At 53.8% G+C, this 25,906-nt stretch overlaps 1 protein-coding gene across 1 annotated transcript in view; it reads left to right on the forward strand.

Moving 5' to 3' along the window:
• LOC102864031 (metalloproteinase inhibitor 2-like) overlaps positions 1 to 19,420 on the forward strand; it is a 51,182-nt gene extending 31,762 nt beyond the window's left edge. The window contains exons 2-5 of the mRNA XM_006886168.1: positions 9,680 to 9,780; positions 12,934 to 13,042; positions 17,148 to 17,272; positions 19,137 to 19,420. Of these exons, the coding sequence (XP_006886230.1) occupies positions 12,934 to 13,042; positions 17,148 to 17,272; positions 19,137 to 19,334 (432 nt within the window). The 5' untranslated portion in view covers positions 9,680 to 9,780 and the 3' untranslated portion in view covers positions 19,335 to 19,420. The remainder of the gene's footprint in view (positions 1 to 9,679; positions 9,781 to 12,933; positions 13,043 to 17,147; positions 17,273 to 19,136) is intronic.
• The last annotated feature ends 6,486 nt before the right edge of the window (positions 19,421 to 25,906 follow it).

Genomic DNA, 25,906 nt, shown 5'->3' on the forward strand with positions numbered 1-25,906 from the left:
CACTGGCAGCCTGGGGGCGAGGGTCTGCTGTTATTTGCAAGGTTAAGCTAATCTGGAGCAAAAAGAGGAGGGGGCAGGGTGGGGCCCAGAGCGTTGCCTCTGGGACCCCTGTTTCTCCCTCCCTGAGACATGATGCCATTGGGTTGGCCCCTCCCACCTAGCCTGGTCCCAGTCACCAGCCTGGCTCCCAAAAGGAGCAGGCCTAGGGGGGCGTGTGTGCCCGAGGTCAGAGCCCATGGAGCCTGTGAGGCAGCTGGCACCCACTGGAACCTGCCTGTGCCCCTCCCCGCCCTGGCCCTCTGCCGCTCCCCCTGCCCCAGGCTGCAGGGCTGGGCTTGGGGGAGAAGGTGCAGTGCAACACTTCCCTGCACAGAGCAGCACTGTTCTCCGCAGAGCCTTTCAGCGCAGGCATTTTTGTCAAATGATTCAGCAGCACGTGAGCATGAGTGGGCAGCGGGCAGCGCCAGGCCCCCAGCACCACAAGCCAGGCCGCAGGGGGTGCCCGTCAGGCCCACAGGAAGATGCAAGAGGAAGGGCTATGATAGCAGAATGGGGTGCTGGTGGCTTCCTGTGGGGGAGGCTGGCTGCTGGGGGAGCCCCCTGGACTGCAGCCTCCTGGACTGCAGCCGCCTGCTGTGCTGGGTGCTGGGGAAGGGTCCTCAGGGCTGAAGAGTGCGTGAACACTCAGGAGGGGTCCTGTCAGGCTTTTAGGGAGCCTGGAGGGTGAGGGGTCCCAGTCCCAGGGCTGCAGGGAAGAGGGCAAGAGGTAAGGGGGCTAGAGCTGGAGGCAGGGCTATCAGATGCCCCCCTCATCTGACATGCTTCTAAATGCTGTTCCCCTCATACCCCCCAAGGGAAGATGAGCAAACAGGAAGGAAACGGAGGGAGAGCTGGTCTCCATGGAGACGGGCATCTGCCTGCCAGCCGCTCACATGTCTGTACCAGAGCCTCCTGTCACAAGGTGGGGGGCTCCTGGCCTCCCCTCCAGCCCCACCCTCAGAGCACCTCCCCAGTTGGGCCCCCTCTGGATGTTTCCAGCCTCCACCTGGCAGTTCTAGACATTGACCCTCACTATGTGCACGCTCAGCTCTGCCTAAAGTAGAGGTGCTGCCCTTGAACTTCCCCTGGGGGAGGAGGAGGAGGGATGTGGGAGCTGGAGTCCCTCCCAGCTGCTGGGACAGCGGAGAAGCCATGTTCCACAGAAGCCCCTCAAGACCATTTTTAGGCCTCGCTGGTTCCCTGCATCCCCTCCTTTCCCAGAAAGGAGTGAATATGAGGGAGGCCTGCTCCATTGCTGCCCAGAGGGACCTCTGAGAAAGCAAGGACCTCTGTCCACTGAGGGGCACCTTGGGAAGTTGAAGGTGGGCCAGGTGGGAAATCAGAGGGGCAAGGGGACTGGGCACACCTGGGCCACCTTGGCTAGGGGCAGATCTGTGACAGCCCCCTACCTGGCTGCACACACACCCCCCACCCCGTGCTCAGTGCTGTGGCAGGAGCTGCACCCCTACCCTCAAAGCACGGTCCCCTTCCAAGCTCACTCGCTTGTCCCCAGACTCTCCACCTCACCCAGAGCTCTCAGCAGGAGGCTGCCCCACCCACCAGGACAGGACCAGGGGTATCTGACAAATGTTCTGGGAAGTTGTGGCTGGGAGGTGCTGGGAACACAGCCCTAGTTTCCATCAGGCCCTGTACAAACTGTACAGACAGCTGGTCTCCCTGGGCCCCCTCCCAGAGTGGAAGCTGTAGAGAGGACCCCTCGGGGAGCATGGAGCAGCTCTCCAAGCCCTGACCCCAAAGATGGGCAAGAATCGTGGTTCCTGAAAGATAATGACCTGGATTTAGCAGATGCACGATTAGCAAGAAAAGACGTCGTCTGTGGCCCCAGCCCTCTTCTGTGACACAGAATTCCAGAGACGCTGTGGGGTGACGCAGGCCCAGGCTTCCGTAGCGCCAGCCACTGCGTGAGGATGGAGCAGAGGGCGTGGCTCGGGGCCTGTGTGGTTGACCCCCAGTCCTGTTACTGTCCTGGTGTGTGTTGGGGACCCTGAGGTTCCCGCAGGCACGCCCCAGCTGTGTCCACAGCTGTCCCCAGCACCTTGGAGCCGGACTCTTCCCCCACTCTCACTTCCCCGCCCAGTTCTTTTCCTTCTCGGTGTCGGTCGGGGTGGGGTTTCATTGGAATCGGTTTCACAGGCTCCTTGGGGGGAGGGGAGTGACATCATGTGGTCTCCTCGTGGTGTGGGGGCAGGGCTCTGTGGCGGCCTGTGCCAGTTAAGTGGAGGGTGCGTTCCAGTAGCTAACATCTGGCAGTGACTTCATCAGCCTGTGTGTCACCCTAGATCGCAAACCCAGATGTTACGTTAACGGCAGAAGAAAAAAGGGAAGGACAGAATAGGGCGGTCTGGGGGAAGTGAGGCTCTGGGAAGCAGTGCACGCACTCGTGTGGTACCTCACCCGGGGCAGGGTGAGAGCAGCACCCCTGGGGGACGAGACGTGTTGACCACCCCCACTGTGTGCCTAACCCCAGGGCCAGAGCCTCATAGGTGTTCAGTAAGCAGTAAGTGTTTTTTAAACAACCAGCTTTATTAAAATAAAGTTCACATGTGATGTACAAGTTGGCGAGACTAGTCGACCTCATAGCAGCCCCAGAATGGAGCTGCCCCAGAGGGTTCCGAGGCTGCCCGCTTGCTGCCCGCTTGCCGGAAGGAGGCTGCCTCTCCTTTCTCCTGTGGGATGGCGAGTGGGTTTGAACCAATGACCTTTTTTTGTGTGTGAGGAAAACTCATATTTAGAATTAGCCCACTGGACTCAGTTTAGATGATCCCAGCTTTGTTGGCAACATCCAAAGCATCATAATCAGGAGCACGTTGAACACAGGCCTCCTTCTCTCCCTCAGGCCTGATCAAGGTGTTGACCTTGGCCGCATCAGTGTCATAGAGCTTCTTTACAGCTTGTTTGATCTGGTGCTTGTTGGCCTTGACATCCACAATGAACACAAATGTGTTGTTATCTTCTATCTTCTTCACGGCTGACTCAGTGGTCAGGGGAAACTTGATGATGGCATAGTGGTCAAGCTTGTTTCTCCTGGGAGCGCTCTTCCGGGGGTATTTGGGCTGCCTTCAGAGGTTCAGCATCTCAGGCCACCAGAAGGTGGGTGACATGTGGATTGTTTTCTTGTGGCTGTGGATGCCCTTCAGGACGCCTTCTTGGCCTTTAACGCCTTTGCTTTGGCTTCAGTTTTGGGAGGGGCAGGGGCTTCCTTCTTCACCTTTGGCACCGTCTTTGTAGAAAGGGCACCACTGGCCTTTTGGTTGGTGGTTTGGCTCTTAACGCATTTGGAATCTACAGTTCGCTTTTAAGCATGTTCACATTGCTGCTGCTGCTGCTGCTGTTGGGTGCCACGCGTCAGGTGTGTCCCATAGTGACCCGCAGACCCTGTCCTGTACCGTCCTCATCCACTCTGACACATTTAAGCCTCCTGCAACCATTACTGTGTCAGTTCATCTCCGAGGAATAGCTTTGCCTAACAACATTCCCAAAGTATGTGAGGTGACGCTGTGTCATCTTTGCCTCCAAGGGGCACTCTGGGTACACCCTCTCCAAGCCATCTGTCCTTCTTTGGGCAGTCCATGGGATGTTCAGTACTCTGCTTCTGCACCACAGCTCAAAATCATCAGCTCTTCTGTCATCCTTATTCATTATCCAGCTCCCAGATGTCGAGCAAGTGATTGAAAAGACCATAATCTGAATCAGAGGCACCTTGGTCTTCAAACTGATGTCATTGCTCCTCAGTAATTTGAGGGGTCTTTGACTGCAGACATTCTCAGTGCAACACATCTCCTCATCTCCTGACTGGTGGTACCAAGTGAGATGGAGTCGTTGTCAGTTTCAGTCTTCATCTATCAGGATGTTGCCTACTGGCCCAGTGGTAAGGATACTTGTCCTTGGTTTTGAGATGTCATCCCCATTGAAGGCTGCAGTCTTTGATTTTCTGCAGCAAGCGCTTCAAGTCCGCCTCACTTTGAGTAAGTAAGGAGTTGCCGTTTCTGCGTGGCCAGCTGTGCACGGCAGACGCTGTGCAGCCGGGGCAGATGCGATGAGGAAGGCTGCATAGACCGGTCCTCTCAATCTCAGTTATTCTCCCATAATCTCTCATTCTGCATAGTGAAGTAGGATGTTCCCACCCAAAGTTCAGAGATCCCGGAATCTAGATCTCTGTTCCTCTAGGGCAGCCCAGGGGGAGTGAGATTGCTCTGTTCTCTGCCCACACTCTTCTCCTCCCCATAGTATCTGGGGACACAGGGACAGGTGTCTACATCCCAAGTCTACCTGATTCAACTAGTTGCTACTTTTCTAGCATTATACAAAAGGAAAGTGGGTCCTCTTAAGCCCCAAACCAAAACAAACGTGAAGAAGCTGTGTCGGTTCTGGGCCCTGGGAGTTGTTTTCTTTGCATCCCAGCCAAGAACTGGCCACTCTGTACCTGACCAGTGACATGCGGCTTTCCAGGAGCAGGAGAATTAATACCCTTTTGGGCTGCAGTGAAGCACATGGGTAGCACAGTTTGCTTTCAGCTGCTGACCTCAAGGTTAGCAGTTCAATCCAGAAGCCTGGAGTAAAGACCTGGCTTCCATGAAAAGATTTTAAGACTCAGTCTCAGCTGCTGAGTCAGAACTGACCCTCCAGCGGGTTTTCTGGAGGCTGTAAGTTACGCAGTTTGCGTTTCCCCCCATGAACTGCTGGTGGATCAGAACCACCAGAGAGGGAATGCTTTTGGGTTCTCAGTGTAACCCCGCATGGATTACACCCCCAGAGCGCCCTGGGAGAAGATGATACCGCTGCTGTGCCGGTCCTCACTGCGGCCCAATCAGAGCCAGCTCACAGCTGACCCTCCAGGGGGGTTGCAGAGGCCGTAAGTTCCATGGAAAGATTGCCCGTCTTCCTCCTGCAGGACCACTGCTGGATTTGAACCATTTGAGTTGGAAGCACAACTCTTTAGCCACTAGGCTACCAGAGATCTTAACAAATAGATTAAGAGATAGAGCTAAGGAAACCCAGTAGAGCAATTGCACTTTGTGACACAAGGGTCACCATGAGTAAAAGTCAGTTCAGTGGTAGCAGGCTGGCTCTGTTGCCTTCGCTGCAGTGCTGACCCTTTTGTTATTATCGTAACTTTTTATTGTGATTTAGGTGAAAGTTGTCAGAGGAAATTGGTTTCACTTTCAATTCCTGTACATTATGTTTCTTGACGTTGATGACACTATAATCCTCACACTGTAACAGCAGTCTTCCCACTCCATCCCTGGATATCCAGTTTCCATTTGCCCTTTCCTGGTCTTCCCTGCCTCCTGAGCTAGATCTCTGGGAAAACGCAGCCCTGTTGTTCTTGTACAATTAGAAGTGTGCTCTCCGCTCATATTATTGATCACCCTGTAGGTCTATCTGGTTTGACAGAAGGCTGAGTAAGTTTAGTTCCAGACTTGAAGGAAATAAAGGACCATAGTCCCCAGGGTTCCGTCAGCCTCTGTCAGCCCGGTAAGCTTGGTCTGCTTTCTTGGTTTGTGGTTCTTCTGGCCCACATGCTTGTCCACTCCCTCCACGACCGTCTGCTGTGAGCCCTTTCAGAGAGGCAGTGGTGGTCGGGCACCACCAAGGTCTTCTGGTCTCAGGATCGTGGACTCGGTGCTATGTTGCTCCATCACCCATGTAAATGTCAGGAATTTCACGTCCCGTACATGAGCCCTCCAGGCCTCGCAGCGAGCCTGCGAAGGGTAGGTACTGCTCTTGTCATCTGCCTGTCAGATGAGCAGCTGGGGCTCAGAGAGGTCCAGGAGGCTCCCTGAGGTCCCCCCGCTGACAGGTGACCATGAGCTGGAGCCCGAAACCACACCTTCCCACGAGAACTTGGCTGGTGGCAGCTTTAGGGGCGCATGCTCAGTGCGTGGAGTACAGCACACCCTCGTGGCTGTTGTGGAGAAGTTCTCTTTTCTCTGCTTGACAACTTGTGAATATATTGAGCGTGCAGATAGTAATTGGCTCAACTGACTGCCTCACTCAGCAAACTGAAACCGGAAAGGTTCAAATCCTCCCAGAGGCACCTAGGAAGACAGGCCTGGCAATCAACAGCAACAAGCACAACTCAGCCCTTGCAGACCCTCCAGAGCCCAGTTCTGCCCCGTCCCACCCACGAGGTTGGTAGGGGTCAGGCTCAGCTGACCGGAAACGTGTCGGCTGGGCGGTGCGCTAAGCACTGTGCAGAGCAGTGGACCTCCAGGAGGCGGATCAGAGGACTGGGGGCCAGCGAGGACCGCAGGACTGCTGCTGCTGGAACCTGGCGTCCTTTGCTCTCCATGCGTTCATTCCTGCGAGCTGGGGACCGTGCCACGCGAAGAGCGAACTTGAGCCCCAGTTAATGTGTCCTTTTCCCAAATTGACATCAGTGCTTTTCATGCAGATGTTTCAGTAGATACACATTGGGCAGCTGAGAGGTGTCCAGAGACATTCCTCACCCGGTGAGCTGCCACCACGGGCCCAGCTTCTTTCCATTTGGAGATGTTTCTGAGCCTCTTGCTCTCGGTTGGAATATAGCTTTGCCCGCTGGAGCGTGTCTGCACAGGTAGCCTTGCAGGCAACACAGCCGAAAGGATGAGAGGTGTGGGGCGCGGCGGCTGTGCAGCCCCTCCTGGGGGATGACGGGGGTGGGGTGGGGGACCGAGCTGGGCTTTGAAGGATGAGTAGGAGTTCTCCATACAAGGAGAGGAGATGACATCTGAGAGTAAGAGGAGCTTGCCTGCGCAGATGAGGACCCCGGTAGTGTGTTCAGGGTGGGGTGCGGGATCTCGGGCTGAACAGCAGCAGATTGGAAGGTCTCATATTTGGGGTGAATTGTGGGTAATCGGCAGCCAGGATGGACATGTCTGTGAAAACATCCCCTGTCAGGGAAGAGGAAAGGCTGTTGGGAACAGGGCGCTGGCCAGCCGGGCCGTGGCCCTCTGCTCTGGGGTGTCCCATTCTAGAGGTGGTCGGAAGGCTGGGCCTGGCTGAGCCTGGAAGCAGGAAGCTGCAGCCCCAGCCAGGCAGGGCTCAGGCCAGCAGAAGGGGCTCGGGAGGGTCAGCAGGGCTGTGATGTGAGCTGTGGTCCCAGGCTGGAGCCCAGCAGCATTCCTGGGGTCAGGAAGAGCAGACACAGGGAGAGCGCCCAGGTGCTTCTGGAGGAAAGACAGCCCTGGACAGGGCTTCACGGCTTCACACTGACCACTCTGGGTACAGGGCGTCTTTGAGCCTCACACCACATGTCCTGTACTCCACTTTTTCCTCCTCATAGCCCCGCTGACAGAACACTCACCCTGAGTGACCCTGACAGCTGAGTTTGGAAGGCAAAGCTTTTAAAGCCATTAAAGCAAGTCATGCTGTTAACCTGATAAGCCTTGAAATGAGGAAGGGGAGGGCTGCCTGGCCTGTGGCCATGAGAACCGCTGACATGGGCACTGCTGGGCGTCTGAGAGCAGGGCAGAGGCCTGGCTTAATTGCCAGCAGAAAGCCCTGTGGCACATGGCCCAGCAGCCGCCTCTGGCTGCAGTGAACATTCTGGAACATTCTGGAGCCTTCACAGCTTGACCTTGCCCCCTCTCCTTCCTCTTTTGTCATGGTCCTGAATTCCTTCCTTTCAACATGTGGCCTCTGTCCTTGCTGTGGTCTGTTCAGTCGGCCTGCTCTGCCTGTCGGCCTCCCTCAGCCCAGTGGAAGTGGAAACTGCTCTGACCCTAATCCTCTCCTGTTCCTGATGGAGTAGGGGTTACAAAGACTCATTTGTAGGACATTTTCCAGAGAAATTCTCTAAATAGACTAGGAAGACAGTGAGGTAGAGCGTACTTTAGATGTAAGCCCCGTAAACTAAAATCTCATGGGGCCTCTTAAGGTAGGTAACCGCTCCTCTGTCTTCAGCCGTATCATGTGGTACCCGTTGGGCTGCTGATGGAAGGGCCGGCAGTTCAAATCCACCAGCTACTCTTTGGAAGGCTGAAGAAGCCTCTGCTCGTAAGGATTCCAGCCTGGGAGCCTGTAGATGGCAGGGGCTTTGTCTTCCGCTCAGAAAAGCCTCTTTGCTGAGGAGTGGGGGTCGGCTGGGCCCACATCTACCCACCATTGGCTGTTCAGGGCGGCTGGTCAGTTCATTTGCCTCCTGCTGGTCCCAATCCAGACCGGGCCCTCCGCCGCTGTTTAGTTAACAGCTGAGCACTTAACCTCATCGAGTCTCCTTGACTGACCATCAGATCAACCAAGAACCACACCCCCTGCTGAGGACGTGACTGAGACGCCCAGGGACACTGAGGACAGACTCGAGCCGCCCCTGGGCCCCGAGGCCCCCTCACCCTTCTCCCTTTGTGCATCTGAAGGAGTGTTAAAGGGAGGCCTTCTGGTTGGCCAGTGGGTGCTCAGAGCACTGCATTACCAATAACACATATCGCAGAAAACGTAAACCGCTCCGCAAATTCAGAACGGAAACTCACTGCCTTCAGGGGGACCCCCTCACAGCCGCCCTTCTAGTGTGTCTGAGGCTATAAATCACGTGCGAGCAGATTGCTCATCTTCCCCGCCCCCACCAGAGCTGCTGGGGGATTTGAACCACCAGAGAGGCGGGACCTTTGAGTTGGCATGCAGCTCCCAGCAGGTGAAACACCCGAGTGCCCCTGCTCAGCAGTTAACAGAGGTCAAGTCCAGGACTGCCCCACAATTAGAGAGCAGGACCCTGAGAAGGGGTCTCGGAGCCTCTGGGGTTTGGGCACCACTGGTGCGGCGGCGTGGGGGGTGGGTTTTGGTGAAGACCCGTGGAGCTGGACGGGTCCAGGACCTCCTGCCACAGGTCAAGGCTCCTGTGCGGGGCGGGGGCAGGGAACCCTTCACAGCCGGCCTTCGGCTCCCACTAAGACTTTGAGCCTCCCTGAAGGGGGGAACGGGTCGCTCTGGATCACAGGGGGTCAGTGAAGGTGAAGGACAGGCAGTCCTGGTGGTCAGGGGTTCAGTACCCAATGCCTAACCAGAGGCCAGTGTTGAGGCCCCTGGTGGCTCCATGGGTGGAAGTCGTGGTGGTTGGCTTGCCAGCAGTTAGTCTGCTGATGGGGTTGCAGTGGGTTTAGGGGTTTTCTGTTTTAGATCAAGGATAAAGCGGTGGTTAAGTGCTTGACTGCTAACAGCAGTTGGTGGTGTGAGCTATTGAGTGACCGGGGCAGAAACTGGCAGGCGGCTTCCAGAAGGGCAGCTCCCCTCATAAGACGCAGGGACACTGTGAGTGGCTGGAATGGACTTGCGGACACCCACCTGGCCTGACAGCCGAGGGCAGCCTCCTTCCCACCTCGAAGTCTCCATCCAAGCCTGGCTGCCCCATCCGTCCTTCTCAGTCTTCCTGCAGACCCAGAGGCCTGCTGCCTGGTCTGTCTCTCTCCTCCCTGCAGGCCCAGCTGTCCCGTCCCTTCCTCTTGGTCTCCCTGCAGCCCAGACTGCCCCATCGGTCCCTCTCTGTCTTTCCTGTAGGCCTGGCTACCCCATCTCTTCCTCTCAGTCTCCCTGCACGCCCAGAGGCCTGGTCACCCCGTCTCTCGCTCTCGGTCTCCCTGCAGGCCCTGGCCATCTGGGGTGGCTCCCTGTGCTAAGCATGCCTTGCTTCCCTCGTGTCTTGCAGTGATCCGAGCCAAGGCAGTCAGCGAGAAGGAGGTGGACTCTGGGAATGACATCTATGGCAATCCTATTAAAAGGATCCAGTATGAGATCAAGCAGATAAAGGTAAGGCTGCCCCCCCCCTCCCCCGGCAGAGCTGGAAGGCGCTGAGGCTCTCAGAAAGGCCAGGTCTCCCCAGGAGGCCCGACCATGTGCAGGTGCTGTGTCTGCCCACATTGACACTCCACATCTCTGGCCACAGCCCTGCTGCCTGGGCGGAGGGCAGGCCTTCCAATCACACGGAGCCTGGTTTTCCTCAACCAGGAAGTAACCAGAAAGTCAAAGGGGAACAGTGTGTTCCTGTTGACCCTTATTTCAGTGGATAGGAACTCTGTAGGCTCACCTGAACTCATCACCAGGTTTGTGATAGCAGTTCTAGAATGTTCCATGAGTGCTGCCCTGGCTGTGATGCTGGGGACGCTCAGAGCTGCAAGGACTCAGTTGTTGCCTCTAGGGACTACAGCCAACGTGAAAAAATTTGACTTAAGTATTAAGTATCCCCAAGTAGATCCTTGGTGACACAGTGGGTAAGCACTTGGCTGTCAACAGGTCAGTGGTTCAAACCCACCAGCAGAAGCAATCTCCTTCCGTACGGACTAGTGCCTTGGGTACTCTGAGTTCAGAAGACAGGACTAAGACGGGAGCAGTCACGGAGATGAGAATTGCAGGGAGCAAGTAGGGGAAGTGTCATTGTTTTCTAACTGTAACTACACTGTAATCAGTGTTACAAAGCAAACTCTGTAAATGGTTGAATGGAAAACGTATTTGTTTTGTAAATTTTTACTCAGATCACAATTGGGGGGGGGGGAAGAAACTCTATAGAATACTCTGCCCTTTAGGCTGCTCTGAGTTGGAATGGACTCGGTGGTGTAAGAATCAAACCTCAGCTTATGCTAAAGTGCAGCTACCTCTGCCCCTCCTTCTCCGGACCCAGTGCATTGCTCCCCCTCCTTCCCCCCTCCTCCTGCCTGCGTGGCTACCTCATCTCCTATAGAGGCAAGATGTTCTTCTTTGTAAAGGCATAGAAAAACTTCCCCACATTCCTGTACCTAAAGGTAACTACTCACCAGTCAGACCCCAACAAGTCTCCAGGCTACCCCCCTGTGCAATGGTCAACAAATCGAATGCAAGCCATTATACCAGCTGCTCTAAATAGCCAACCATAGCTCAATTAGTTAGACAAAGAATTTAAAAAGGTATAAAAGGAAGAGCTGGCTTTGTCTCGGGGCTCTCACATGGATGCGGCTGTTTCAGTCCATGAGGGCCCCAGTTCAAACTTGGAATAAACTTTGTTAATTTGGCTAATTGGCTCAGTGATCTTTTGGGGGACTCGCTCCGTTACAGACGGCGGTGGGGACAGCAGCGGCCGATCCCAGATGGCAACGTGTCATCTTGGCCTGCCTGCTTAGCTTCAAGTCTGAGGAGAGAAGGGGTTTAAGGAAGGAGAGTCCCCAGGCAGCGGCTTGCTGCAAAGGGGGAGCTAGTTGCCACCTGGACTGTCAGGAGAGGAGTCAGGCTGAGTGGAGCGAGCCTGGCGGAGGCAGAGGGCTGCGGAGCAGGGGGAGGGGGTGCAGCGGTCAAGTGTTAAGAAGACAAGGGTTGCAATCCCAGAGGTACACAGTTCAAATCTACTAGGTGCTCTGCTGAAGAAGAAGGGGCAGTCTCCTCTTGTATGAATCAGATCCGATTTGATGGTACACACACAAAAATAATAAAAATTTTAAAAAAAAGAAGACAAGGGAGAGAAATTTGTCCTGCTGGAGGCTTCAGAGAGATTAGGGCTCCGAGAAGAAGCATACAGGCTGGGAGGTGGGGAAGATGAGACCCAGCGCTGGGCAGAGGAGCCAAAGCCACGGTTGTTGACAATAAGGGATTGGTGTACTAGAGAAGAAAGTTCTAGGCTCTGGGCAGAAGGACAGCTTTGTAACATTGTTAAAGTTGTAACTGTCACTGTTTCATTTTGTTGTAAAAATCAAAAGCGGAAAATAAATGTTCTTGTCCAAGATGTCAGAATGATCATCCACAAAAGCTCGGTGAAATGCATAATAGTCGAATATCTTATTGTCAGCAGTTTATACAGGTGATGCAGAAATGCACTTAGCTGTTAACCAAAGGGTTGGCGGTTTGATTCCACCCAGAGGTGCCATGGAAGAAAGGCCTGGTGATCTCCTTGCAGAGCATTGGATCCTTGACTAACCTTTCAGCCAAACGGTAGACAATAAGAGAATCAGATGACCAGGGAGGAAGTCACGCCTTACGATGATCAATGACATGAGGTTGAAAGGGCAGCGTTTGCACAGGGATGCGGCTCAGAAGGCAAGAAGGGTGCATGGCACTGGGAAACACAAGGAGGAAGCGGGAAGGGTGCTGCTTCACCATGGAGAGTCCCATCAGTGTCAGGAAACAAGACATGAGCAGTGGGTGGGAGGGAAGATGAGTGTGCTCTGTGAACTTTGACCCAAATCACAATTTGTTGTTGTTGTTATTGTTATGTGCCATCAAGTTGTCTGCGACTCATAGTGAACCTGTGTACAACAGCCCTAAACCCTGCTCTGTCCTGTGCCCATCACACTGTCTCCGACACACCTCATCCAGGGTCTTCCCCTCCTGCGCCGTCCCTCCACCCTCCCAAGCATGATGTCCCTCTCCAAGGACCAGTCCCTCCTTGCAACATGTCCAGAGTATGTCAGACGAAGCTTCAGAATCCTTGCCTCCAAGGAGCAGCCCGGTTTAACCCTCTGTAGGATGAACCTGTTCGTTTTCATAGCAGTCCATGGTATATTCAATATTCTTCAACACCACAGTTCAAAGGCATCAGTTCTCCTTCTGTCCTCCCTAGTCACAATTAAAAACTAAGCACCCTTCTTGGAACAGCACCCTCTGACCCACGTGGTGGTCACATCAGAATATCTGCTTTGGAAATGATACTTTGGTGTGGTTTGGTTGTATAGCTTCCCATCTTGGGTCAGAATCATCAGGAAAAACACAGGCTCCTCCCCAAGTACTCTGAAATGCCCTCCTTCTCAGCTGTGTCCCCTTGAGACCACCACCTGGGCATGGCCATGACCACCCTCTGAGGGTTCCTGTCATTGATGGCCCCTGGATAGTCTCTTTATCAGCAGTGGCTGTGACAGTGGGCACCCGGCATGTTCTGGTGGGAGCTGACCCCTGTGGCCAGACAGCTCCCCTCTTCCTGACGTCCCTTGTCCTCTCTTCCAGATGTTTAAAGGACCCGAGAAGGACATAGAGTTCATCTACACGGCGCCTTCCTCGGCAGTGTGCGGGGTCTCGCTGGACGTTGGCGGGAAGAAGGAGTACCTCATTGCAGGTACGTAAGTGGGTGCTGTGGCAGGTGGGAGAGCCCGCTTGGGGGGATGCCCCCTCGTGTCCACAGGGGGGTGAGGGCAGGAGAGGTTCTAGAAGGTTGCATCGGGGGAGGGGAGGACAATGAGTGTATGTCCCAGGAGGAGCAGAGAGGAAACCTGCAGACCCAGAGACCTCAGCACCCCAGTGTTGGGAGAGAGAGAGGCGGTCACCTCTGAGTTCTGGCTTGGGCAGGGGCCTTTGGGCAGTATCCTCCTCATAATGCTGTCCCAGCAAATCCTCCCCCAAGTCCCTTTGTTGCTACATCAAGACTTGTCTGTCTTCTCAAGGACAATCTACCTTTTTATGCATTTCTGAACATCCCATGTGTTTTATTATGAACATCTATTAGTTTTTGGGGGGGTTAAATTTTTTTTAAATTTTATTATGTTTTTGTGTGTGTACTGTCAAATTGGATCTGACTGGTACAAGAGGAGATTGCCCCTCCTTCTCCAGCAGAGCATCTGCTAGATTCGAACCTCATACCTCTGGGATTGCAGTGCAGCTTCTTGCCACTAGGCCACCAGAGCTCCCAAACATCTATCAGTTTTAACAGAGTTACTTAGATCCAGTTCACATACCATACAATTTACTCACTTGAAATGCAAATTCAGCGGATGCTGGCACTGGGAAGGGGACTCACTCCTAGCTGTGGAGTTGGACCCCTCGCCTAGCTGACCTGTGGGGTTTGGGAGACTGTAAATCGCACAGGAGGAGATTACCCATCTTTCTCCCACAGAGCCATTGGTGGATTCGAACTGCCAAAGACACGCAGTCTGAGTTACACAGCTCCCTATTGGCTACACTACTGTCGCTCCTTTTTGGGAGGGAGGGGGAATAAAGTTAATAAACACATAACTGGCACATACTAAGATGTGTGAGGGGGAAAGCATCCTCTAATAAGAGGACGATCAGGACAGTATCACTAAAGAACGGGAAGATGTAGAAAGGCATAGAAGGATGAAGGGAGCTGACACTTACAGGGAGGGAGAGGGGAGAGTGCCGTTTCCCTGTGAGAGCTGGAATGAATGTTGTCAGGTAACGTGTATGAATGTTTGAGTGAAAATTCGTTTCCTTTGTAAACCTTCCCTCAAATCAAAATCAAAGTATATAACTCAGGGATTTTTAGCATATTCTCAGATCTGGACACCCATCACCACAAAGTTAGAGCATTATCATCACCCCAAAAAGCTGCCCTGTGCCCCTTCACTACCCCTGTCTTCCCATCCCATGCCCCGCCCACCCTGCACCCATCTCTGAGCAGCCACTGCTCTCCTCTAGGTCACAGGGGTCCCTGTGCTGGAGAAACGTGTCCTTCTGTACTGTTGACTTAACACGTGAGTCAGGATGCCGTTTCTCTGTCCCGCGTCTGGACAGAGCACGTTTCGTTTGCCCATACACCAGATGATGGGCTGTGGGCTTGGGTTTGGGCTGGTAACGATGAGGCTGCTGTGAAATCTCACGGACACGTTTTATGTGGACGGGCGTTTGCACCCCTCTTGGCTTCCTACCTAGAGGTGGAATTGTGGGGTCACACGGGAGCTCTCTTGAACTGAGGAATCGTCAGACTGTTTGTCAGAGTGACTGTACCACTTTCCAGCCCAGTCACTATTATTTCTAAAGAGATTTAAGAAAAATAAGATATTTGTAGGCCCAGGAACAGCTATGCTGCAGACCATACATCAACACGATGATAGATCAGAAGAGGGGGACCTGCTGGGCTGCCAGCCCCCCACCCCAGTGTGAGTGCAGCTGTGCGGGGGTTGGGCCCTGGCCGCGGGGGGTGGGGGTGGGCAGAGGACAGACGCTTACTGGCATTTCCCATTGCCTGGGTTCCTCTTCTTGTAATTGATGTTTTTATAGGTAAATCATCTTTGAAAAATATTTGCTGCTTTATAAGGAACCCTGGTGGTGCAATGGTTAAGCCCTTGACTGCTCATCAGAAGGTGAGCGGTTCAAACTTGGGGAAGAAGGCTGAGACAGTCTGCTTCTGCCGAGATCTGCACGCGTGGAGGCCCGTGAGGCGGCTCTGCTCTGCCCGACAGTGTTTCCGGGAGTTGGAATCAATTCGCCAGCACCCGACAGCATTACATTTATAAAATGATTATTAGGAGAACAGAGTCTGGAGAAGGGGCCAGACCCGGCCGTGGTGCAGGATCTTACTAACACAGTAAGCCAAGGCTTCCACTCTCCCAGGATCTCTGTTTGGAGTTCTGGTGGTGCAGCCGGTAGAGAGTTGAGCTGCTAACCTCAAGGTGGCCAGTTCACATCCACCAGTAGCTGCTCAAGAGAAAGATGAACGGCCTCTTCCCGTGTGATTTACGGTCATCAGAAGCCCTCTGCAGGGTCAGTTGTGAAGCAGATCTGACTGGACGGCGCTGAGTTGGGAGGACCAGCCCTGTCCATGCCTGCTCAGCCTCCTCACACTGCCCTCTAGGGGCTGCCTGGCCTAGTTGCAGGGCTGAGCTGCAAAAGCTTTCAGAAAGAGGCGGACTGGACCCTGTCCACCGGTGCATCCCTGCGTAGCGGAGGGACGGAGGGACGTGCAGACAGCTGAGCCCCTCGCGCACGAGGAGGAGGAGCTCCAGCAAGTCCCATCTCGCTCTGGGTGCCACGTCATCGCCTGGTGACTGGGTGTGATGGTCTCTTGTGCTCTGTTGGGTTTTTACTGGCTGTTTGGAGACGTGGATCACCAGGCATTTCTTCCTGGTCTACGCTAATTTGGCAGATCCAAGAACATCAGTCCAGCAGGGGTGATGCTGCTGGGGTTTGGAATCCTGGTGGCATCGCTCCCAATACAGTAACTCTCACCAGCAGCCTCAGGAGACAGAGACAGGGTGAGCCTCTCACCTACGCCGGCTTTGTACTTGAAATCGGAGGGAAGTCAGCCACACATTTGTGTTTTCCAATGGGCACCGAAGCAGCAGGAAAAGCGACTTCCAACTGTCTGACATGGATTCTTCAGGTCTTTTTTTAAAAAAAAGTGTTACTCTTCTCCATTCTGTGAATGTATTCTGTGAATATTTTTGTTTTGGTAACGCTTCTAGTGCCTTTACTGTTCAGCTATGATTTCACAACTCAAAGCAGGGATGCGTGATAATGTGAAGTCGAAGAAGACGTCTCATCTACCCAAAACCAGAGCTCACAAGGCAGGAAGTGAGCCCGAAACCAAGCCCAAGGCCATTGCTGTGGGTCACCCCTCCTCCTTGTGACCCTGCACGACAGAGTGGCCTGCCCCTTAGGGTCCCTGGGCTGCCGTCATCGCAGGAGCTGACCGCTTCATGCTTCTCCCAAGTTTGGCTGATGGATTCTACCCACTGACTTCTCAATTGACCCAGTGCTTAATCTCCTGTGCCACCAGGGCTCTCGAAAGGCAGAAAGGGGAAAGAAGGAAGAAGGAGCAGTGGAATTGGAGAATCTAGGGAGAAATGGGGAGAGCGCTTTACACTGATGGGATTGCAGCCGGCATCCTGAAGCAAAATGTGGTCAAGCTGTTTGCTGCTGACACTGTTAGGTACCGAGTCACCTCACCTAGAGCCAGCTCGGTGAGCAACAGGCCTGGCCTGGCCTGCACTGCCCTTGTGTAGATGCTGTGTCAGTCCACCTTGGCTCATTGTTTACTGGGAAACTAATTTTTTCCATAAACTTTCATCCAAACCATAACACAAATGTTCATTTTTTTAAAAAATTGTATTTATTTATTTTTAATTTTGTCAAATTGGATCCAACTGGCACCAGAGAAGTTTGCCCCTCCTTCTCCAGCAGAGCATCTGGTGGATTTGAACCCTGCACCTTCAGACTGCAGCGGAGCTTCTTGCCACTAGGCCACGAAAGTTCCCTAAGATGTTCATTTTTAAAAACACAGATACACACACATACACACCTAAGCATAGCATTCAGGTGCCAGGGAGGTGCCCAGCCACTGTGTGGCTCTCGGCCTCAGGTCATCTGATGATATTCCCCAGGGGACAGAGCCACCTGTTTCCCCTGCAACGTGAAGCCTCAGCAGGGGGCTGGGGTGAGAGGGGGCACCATGCACTGGCCCTGAGCGAGGTAACCTCTCCCCATAGGAAAGGCGGAAGGAAATGGTAAGATGCACATCACCCTGTGTGACTTCATCGTGCCCTGGGACACCCTAAGCACCACTCAGAAGAAGAGCCTGAACCACAGGTACCAGATGGGCTGTGAGTGCAAGGTAAGTGCCCCTCCCTGGGCCTGGTGGCCCCAGCCCTGCCACAGACTCCAGGGGGGCAGCGGGGCCTGCCCCCAACCTCTCTTCTCTCCTCTCTCCCTCTGTGTCTCTCGCTCTCTCTTCGTGTCTCTGTCTGTCTGTCTGTGTGTGTGTGTGTCTCTCTCTCCCTCTCTTGATGTCCCGGCCTGTGTGAAGTGTGGCCTCTGCAGGAGTGAGGCTGCTTGATTGGGGGGTGTGAGCCCTGGCAACTACTGAGTGCACCTGGGAGGTGAGGACCAAGGTGCCAGGGTGGGTGTGCATGCTGACGCAGGCCCCTCCAGGCCCCCCTCACCTTCACTTCCATGGTCACTCATTCCACTGACCTGGGCTGTACACCCACAAAAGACAGGGGTGCCGTGCTGTGTGCTTGAACCTGCAGGCACCCGTGTGTCCCTGTAAACTTCCTCCCCTTGGTGTGCTTTGCCAGCATCCCGGCCATTTCTCTCCAGGTCCCTGTAAACATGGGGTCTCTGTCAAAGCAACTGGTCCTGAGCTTGGACCACACACAGTGAGACACCGGTGGGACAGGGGAGGCGGGTTGAAGCTTAGATGGGGCCGACAGAGATGGGGCCACCAACCAGCATTCTGAGGACGGGATTCTGTCATCTCCCGACATCACCATGACACCTACCCAGCACAGGAGGCGTCTGTGGGTTCCAGGTGCCCCATCCGGGTTCGGGGGTCAGAGGCATGAGGCAGTGTCTGCCCATGGTGAGTCTAGAGCTGTTCTCGGCTGCCCAGAGCTGCTGGTGGCCACACCTGCCCTTCCCCTTGCTGCTGCCCTGAGTCAGCTGTCAGGTTCCAGTGTGACCAGCAGCTTCCCAGTCCCCAGCTTCATGGACTAAAGCAAAACTTCTGAACCTACAGAGTGAGTGAGTTCACTTGACAAGGCTGTGAGGCCCGAGAGTCCTCTGTGACAAGCGTCGTTGTCATGACCTCAGAGGCATTCTCTGGCTGGCAGGCTGAGGCAAGCTGGCTCGCACCTGTCCCCAGGAAATCCAAGGCACTGTGTTACTTTTGCTCTGAGCTGCGTGGCCCAGTGGTAGAATGGTCACCTTCACTGCAGGAGACGGAGGTTTGGTCCCCGGCCAGTTCATCTCTTCTGTTTGTCTGTCAGTGGAGGCTTGTGTGTTACTAGGTACTGAAGAAGCTTAGCAGAGCTTCCAGGCTAAGTGAGACTAGGAAGAAAGGCCTGGTGATCTCCTTCTGAAAATTCACCAATAAAACCTCCATGGATATCAGTGTTGTGCACGGGGACCATGTGGATCAGGGCCCACCTCCAGGGCAACCAGCCCCCTTCCTGTTGTCTTGTGCTGCCAGGAGGGAGGAGGGAGGTGAGCGGAAGCCATGGACAAGCCTTGAGAAAGCCGATGAGGTGGCCCGAGGTGGAGGAGCCGCTGGAGGGAGCAGGTGCAGTGGGCAGGACGAGTTTGTTGGATGCTGTCAGTGTGAGCTCTCACCTCTGCCCTCGACCCTGCTCATTCACGGGAGAAGTGGGGCCTCAAAAGGCACTCCAGCCCCAACTCCTCACGGCCTTCCGACATGTGTTGGTCATGGCCAGACTGTTGCTAGAGGAGGCCTGTGGCACAGAGGGTTAGATGGTGTGCTGCCAGCGGAAAGGTTGATGGTCCAAATCCACCAGTCACTCTACTGGGAAATGACTAGGCCGCCTGCTTCTGGAAAGGTCTGCTGCCTCGGAGACTGTGAGGTGGCCTGCCCTGTCCTGCCAGGTCACCGTGAAGTCAGTTTATTTCAGTGGGTTGTTGGGGCTGTTGCTAGCCTCTGGGGTGCACTGTGGGTGCTAAGTCCTACCCCCATGTCCCCCCAGATCACACGCTGCCCCATGATCCCCTGCTACATCTCCTCGCCGGACGAGTGCCTCTGGATGGACTGGGTCACGGAGAAGAACATCAACGGGCACCAGGCCAAGTTCTTCGCCTGTATCAAGCGGAGCGACGGTTCCTGCGCCTGGTACCGAGGCACTGCGCCCCCCAAGCAGGAGTTTCTCGACATCGAGGACCCCTAAGCAGCCGCTGAGAAGCCTCCAAGAGTGTAGACTGGTCCTCTCTGACTTTGTTCCCGGGACAGCATGAGAGATCGTCATCCAAGGGGCCCAGATCACGTGACCTCTGTCCCACCTTGTTCCCCTTTCCTACCTGTGTGTGTGTGTCCAGAGGGAGAGGTGGGCTGGGGCCCAGCAGCCTGAGAAGCTGTCTTTGGGGTTTGGGGAAATGGGACACACAGACAGCCCTCCGAGGACCTGCCCAGAACCCCCAGGCCTGGAAGTGGGCATTTTACAGAAACCTTGAGGGTGGTTGCCAGACTGTGTAGCAGGCCTACAGGTCCCTTCCCCCCGAGAGGGGTGTGTCCCTCATGTCGTGCAGCTTCCCCTCCGTGTCCCCAGGGCAACAGTGCTTACCCCACTTCTCTCCCCTGTGGCACCCCAAATCCAGGAGAGGCCTTGGAGCCAGCTGGCTTGTTCCTGAAGGAACCCCAAACTCCCCTATCTTCGAATTCCAACAAGAGCCTCAGTTGGGGTGTGGAGACATGGGGGGTCGTGGACCCCATTGAGCCATGTGGGAGCTCCCCTAGGTCTTCCCGCCCCTGACCTCAGCCCCTCTCCCCACCCCACACACCCGGCAAGAACCCGTGTGACTGCCCCATGGGCAGGGCCTTGGAGGGACGCTGGCCTGGTCCCTTCTGGTCCTTTGAAGTCACATTCAATTCTTCTTCCCCCACAACCAGGCAACTAGACAAGGACGAGGCTTTGTCCTGTGGGTCTGGTGGCAGGGAGGGCTAGCACATCGCAGGCTGTGACCTGCTGGCACACCTTGGGGTCCCCTTCTGCAGATGTCCCAGGCTTAATGTCATCTCCCTAAAGACAGCCAGATGGTCACTGCTCCACCCGCGGGTTTCCTGTGGGAAGTGAATTGAGTGTGCTGAGCAGGGTGTGGGGAGTGGGGGGATGAGCCCACTACATCTCGCTGGGCCTCCAGGATGCCTCACTCTTCAGACATCCCAGCATGAAAGACCACATACTCAGCTAGCGTGTGTTTCTTATCCAACAAAGCACCTCATGAGGAAATCCCATAGGAACTGGAGATCTCTCTGTCCCCAGAACATCACCCCTGAAGTTGGGGATATGGATTCAGACAGGAGAAACTCGCTCATTTGCAATAAAGATGAAATCAGAGCGTTTCAAGTCCCTCCTGCAGGAGGCGTGAAGGTGTTCCTCCAGTCTACCCATGCATCATGCAGACAGACCACGCTTACACGTGCACTTGCACGCCCCATCCACAGACTGGAAGGGATCTCCCCACAAATGCCCCCAACCCCCCTTTTCTAAGCCTGCTCTGCTGTGACCCCAAAGCCATTCTGAGTGGCACGCAGCCCCTCCTGTCTACCTAGACCCCAGTCAGCACAGGCTGATAACGTCCCTCCCCGGGGTTGACCAGCCCCTGTCCCTGGGCGTGTTCACGCTGGACCTGTCAGAGAGCTCGGGAGATGTCACTGTGGACCAGTCTTTGTGATTCCGTGTGTACCAGACCACCAGACCCTTCTAATCACCGCAGTATCGCACCCGCCCCGTTTGCTTCTTGTGTGGTGGTATCACGTGTAACATTTACCCATTTCTGCTGGTTGGGGTTTTTTTAAAGAAAACGTTTTGGTTTGGGTTTTTTTGACATCCGCTGTAATCATTCCTGTGCTGTATTTTTTATTACCCTTGGTAGGTGTTAGACTTGCACTTTTTATTATTATTATTATTAATAAAGTAAAAAGATCATTTCAGCATCATGGAAACACTTGCCCCAGAGAGGGCAGTCTGCTGGGCGCTGCTTTGGAGGCGGGGTTCTGCGGAGCGAGGTCTTTGCGTATGTGGCTTCTCTTCTTCTCCCATCTCTCCTCCGCTCGTTCCAATTATTACAAAATAAAGGATCTTCGAGTTTGGTTGGTTCTAAGAGATACGCTGTTTGGTCCGCAAGCATCAGTTTTCCTGCCATGCCCAGCGGACACGGACAAGATGGAACTCAGTGGCTGCTGACAGACGGAGCCACTCAGATACCTTCCTGGAAGGCGATCGCAGATGTGTGGAGTGTCCGAAGACCTCCATCGGCGTCCACCCGTGTCCACAGCCCCATCGGCGTCCATCGGCTTGATTTAGACCTTAGGTCTAGAGCTGCTCTCTTCACTTTTCTCTCCAGACAAGCAACTCAGAATATTTAAGATGACGTTTACATGATTGCTATTTGCATATCTTTGCTTGGTGAGTGTTTAGAAATATCAGGCTTGCTGCCATAACTTAAAGCTTTGTTGATTTTGTTTGGAATTTTTTATTCCTTTGGCAATGTGTTTTTCCTGGAGTATGAAGTCTGAGACCTTCTTGTGCTGGGAACACATGAAAGTGTTTTGGGGTTTGGTTTTTGTTTTTTGCAACATGACAAACAGAGTGCATGTCTCTGGCGCTTCGCCTCATGTAACATGAGTGGCCGTTCAGTCATTGGACAATAAACAGTATTATCAACAAGAACTCTGACTGCGTCACTGTGGCTGTTGGCCGGCGTGGAACGTCTTGCCCTGGTGACGAGGGGGACGGCTGGGGCTGACCATTCTGTCTAGTGACCAGGAATAAGCCTGGGACGCCTTTCAGAAGCAGCCAAGTTGGTGGTTTGTGGCAGTGGCTCCCTTGGGTGCACGTCATAGGGCACTAAAGGCCATCCATCTCCTATTGCTGCCTGGACATCCCCCCCCATAAGACAAGATAAAAGACGCCTGGTGACACTGATTAAAATACTCCACTGCTCACCAAAAGGTCAAGGGTTCAAACCCACCAGCTGCTCTGTGAGAAAAAGATGAAGCAGACCGTTTCCACAAAGATTTACAGCTTTGCAAATCCTGTGGACCTACAGGAACAGCTCAGTGGCCTTGGCTCTGGGTGCAGGACACAAGGAAGTGGCTCAGCAGTGAACTGGGAAAGCCAGGTTGCCGAGGCTATAAATCTTGAGCCAATGGTGGATCTGAACCACTGACCTTTTGGTTACCAGCCTAACATGTCAAGAGCCGAATGTAACTCATGGCACCAGCAGAGTGCCATTGAATTGCTACATGACCCAGTATCTCCCCTCGCAGGCAGGCACTGAAAAGACTTGGTGGGACTGTAAACAGATACACAACGCCGGTGTTGACCGCAGCACCCTGCAGCACAGCCTCCAGGTGGAAACAACCCACTGGAGACTGCGTGGTGGTGGTGGAAGTGCTCACTTGCTAATCAGAAGGTTCAACCCTAGCAGCCACTCGCAAGAGAGCAACGTGACAGTGCACCTCCACAGAAATGACTGCCGAGCAGGGCCCATGGACAGCAGGCCCACACAACCAGCCTAGCAGGGCCCACGGGCGGCCAACAGGGCCCACGGGCAACTAGCAGGGCCATGGGCAACTAGCAGGACCCATGGACAGCAGGGCCCACACAACCAGCCTAGCAGGGCCCATGGACAGCAGGGCCCACGGGCAACTAGCAGGACCCATGGACAGCAGGCCCACACAACCAGCCTAGCAGGGCCCATGGACAGCAGGGCTCGCAGGCAGCCAGTAGGGCCCACAGATAGTAAGCAGGGCCCACAGGCAGCCCCGTCCTATCTACTCTCTATGAGTTAGTCAATGGACCAGTGAATGGATTAACATAAGTGTAGATGTGCACACAGGAACCGGGCATGATACACAGTGCTACATAGGTGAGTCTTGAACATGGGATGCTGAGTGAGAGAAGCCAGATGCATGTTCCTGCTGAGATGAATGATGTAAACCAAAGCCAAGCCCCCGACAGAGCTGCCATGGGGTCTGTTCCGCTTGTGCTAACGGCAGGACAGGCCAGAACTGGCCCCGAGCTTCCAAGGCTGTACGTCCTCAGAGATCCAGGTTTCCCCTGCTTTCTACCAAAAAGCAACTGGTGGGTCTGAACCGCTGGCCTTTTGGGTGGAAACTGAGTGCTGTAAATACTGTGTCGACCTCCAAAGGAAACTGGAGTCAGAAGTGGATTAGTGGGCTGGGGAGGATGGGGAAGGGGGAGTTAGTGTTCAAAAGAAACCGAAGAGGCATTATCATTGCAACCAATCAAAGCGGAATGGTGGCTGACAGAGCCTTTACTAGTGTCAGTTCTATTATGTACCATTTACTGTTGCAACGATCTTGCACTGAGATTCTGGAACTCACGTATGAATAGGTCTGTCTTTAGCTCAGGGCCAAACTTAATGCTGATCCAACAGCATTCTTGTCCCAGTGGTGGTGAGAGGCTGACCTTCAGTATGAGAAGATGACTGTTTGATGGGTTTTCTCCAAGACTTAAAGTAAGGGGTGGGGGGTGGGGGAGCAGGAAGACATTCAGAAGCAAACTAGTTCCACACCTTTTCAGTCCACAGCAACTGCGAGGACATTCTTTCCCGACTAAACTGGTAAAACAAAAATGTGAGGCAAAGCCAATCCAGAGCTCCCTGTCCACACATCCCCTGAGGCAGAGTTCCAGAACCTCCTTTCAGACCAGCATCTGAGTTTGCAGTGTTCACGAAAAGAAACTCCCTGGGGAGTAAATATCACCCAAGTCCACGTGCCTGGGAGTCACTTTAGAAAAATAAACCCCACAACTCAACTCTCTCTCCCCTCCAGACCCAACAAGAGTGGAGAAAATGAAAGGATCACAGAAACAATTATCCCAGATGGTTGATGGGCCAAATGAACTCTCAGCCTCCTGGGGTCTGGATGCGCTGGATGGGGCCCGGGAGGCACCCTCGGAGCATCAGAAGAACAGCATCTACCCAGGAATGGGAACAAGAAGGCAGGAAAGAGGAAGGTTAAAGGATTAGTGGAAGCAAGAATCAGAGGGGTGAACTGGGAAGAGTGGCGTTAGCTAAGGGTGGGGACTGTGGTCAATGTCATGAAAATGTACACGGCGTGCTGGATGGAAAACAAAATTACTTTTTCACTCAAATTCATCAAGTTTTAGGAGTAGAAATCAAACCCACGCCATCTCCACGTTTGTGGAGGTTCCAGTGTGCAGCGTGTCAGGGTGGCCTGTGGAGATTCTCCTCCTGGACAGCAGTCATGGGGTCGGACCCACCTTCTGTCACGCTCTGCACTCCCGTCCACGTGGGGTGGGTGAGTCCACCTCTCCAACCTCACCCCCGGACTCCATCCCACTTCTCTAACCCGAGAGGCTCCTTCCTCTCTGTACCTTGCTCATGCTTTTATCAGGTGGTGCAGTAGCGAAAGAATGCAACTGTTACCCAAAAGGTCAGCGGTTCAAATCCACCAGCCTCTCCAAAGGAGGATGACATAATCAGCGTCAGTTAAGATGATGACAGGCTCGGAATTGCCTAAGGGTCCTGCTCCCCCAGGTGCACCAGTGCTGGGACATTCTTGACAGCATCAGGCTGGCCCCTGGGCGCAGTGGTGCACGGGACTGTGTGTGGGCTACTGGTCCTGGGCACTTGGGACGATACTCCTGGGGAGACAGCATGGTCAACTGGCGTCACACTGTCCACAATGTTCTACATGCTACCTCGGTGAGCAGACGGGCGTCTTACAAGCTTGTAAGCAGCTAAGGAACACAGCTAACCTTCATGCCAGGACAGGGAAGGGGAGGGAGCACGTGTGTCCTGAAACTATGAGCCGCAAGGAATTCTGTGGCCCCGAGACCTGAAGGTGACTGGCCACCGATGACCACTGTCACAGGTAGGTCCCGGATAGGGTAGAGGAAGTAAGGAGCAAAAGTCAAAATTATTTACAAGGCCAGGGAATTGAGACTCTAGCTGTTAATTACCTCTGTGGCTCAGCCGAAAAGAGCCAGCCTCTGAACATGGAAGGGTCCCTCGGTTTTCCAAGGCCTGTTAGTTCAGGTGTGATGGCCAGTCTTCCTTCCTAGCCTTCATCTGAGAGCTCTGCTTCAGTGCAGCCTGACAGACACGTGCTGTCCCCAGAGAGCAGATGCCAAGCAAGCAAACATACAGGTATCTAAGCGATTAATAGCAACAACAGACTCTTCCCCAATACCAAACTGACAAATGACACTGGGGTTTTTTGTTGTTGTTGTTTTTGTTTTTGTTTTTTTTTTAAGCAAAAGAAACAAAAGTTTATTAGACGTTTATAACAGACTATGAGTGGGTCAGGAAAGTCTGACCCTATTTATCTTATGTACGAGTGTATATATGTTTTTCAGTGGGGGTTGAGTTTACACAGCTTTAGGGTGGTGCACAGCTTTTGATAGATTTATGGCGGCCCTTGGGTTCTGCTCTTCTGCTACCACCTTTTTTAGATGAATCTGTTTTCCACGTATTGTTTTGTCACTGTTTCGCAGCCTTGTCCAGAACAGTTTCAGATTTATTTACTTTGTTAACTTATCCTTTGCCATTCCCTGTCTCTCTGAGTCAGTTCTGACTTGACAGCACGTAACAACAACAATTCATCTATCATTCGTTTCTCAGCTGGTACAAATGACACTCTTAAGAGCAACATACAGATACAATGGTGCAGGGGGCAGGGATTCCCACATCAAGGCAGTGGCACAAGGTCCAGAGGCCTTGGTCGGCAACAAAATTAGTCTCCCCCAGT

This window comes from Elephantulus edwardii, unplaced genomic scaffold (assembly GCF_000299155.1).
Source record: "Elephantulus edwardii isolate Elephantulus edwardi_28Jun2011 unplaced genomic scaffold, EleEdw1.0 scaffold00048, whole genome shotgun sequence".
NCBI lineage: Eukaryota > Metazoa > Chordata > Mammalia > Macroscelidea > Macroscelididae > Elephantulus > Elephantulus edwardii.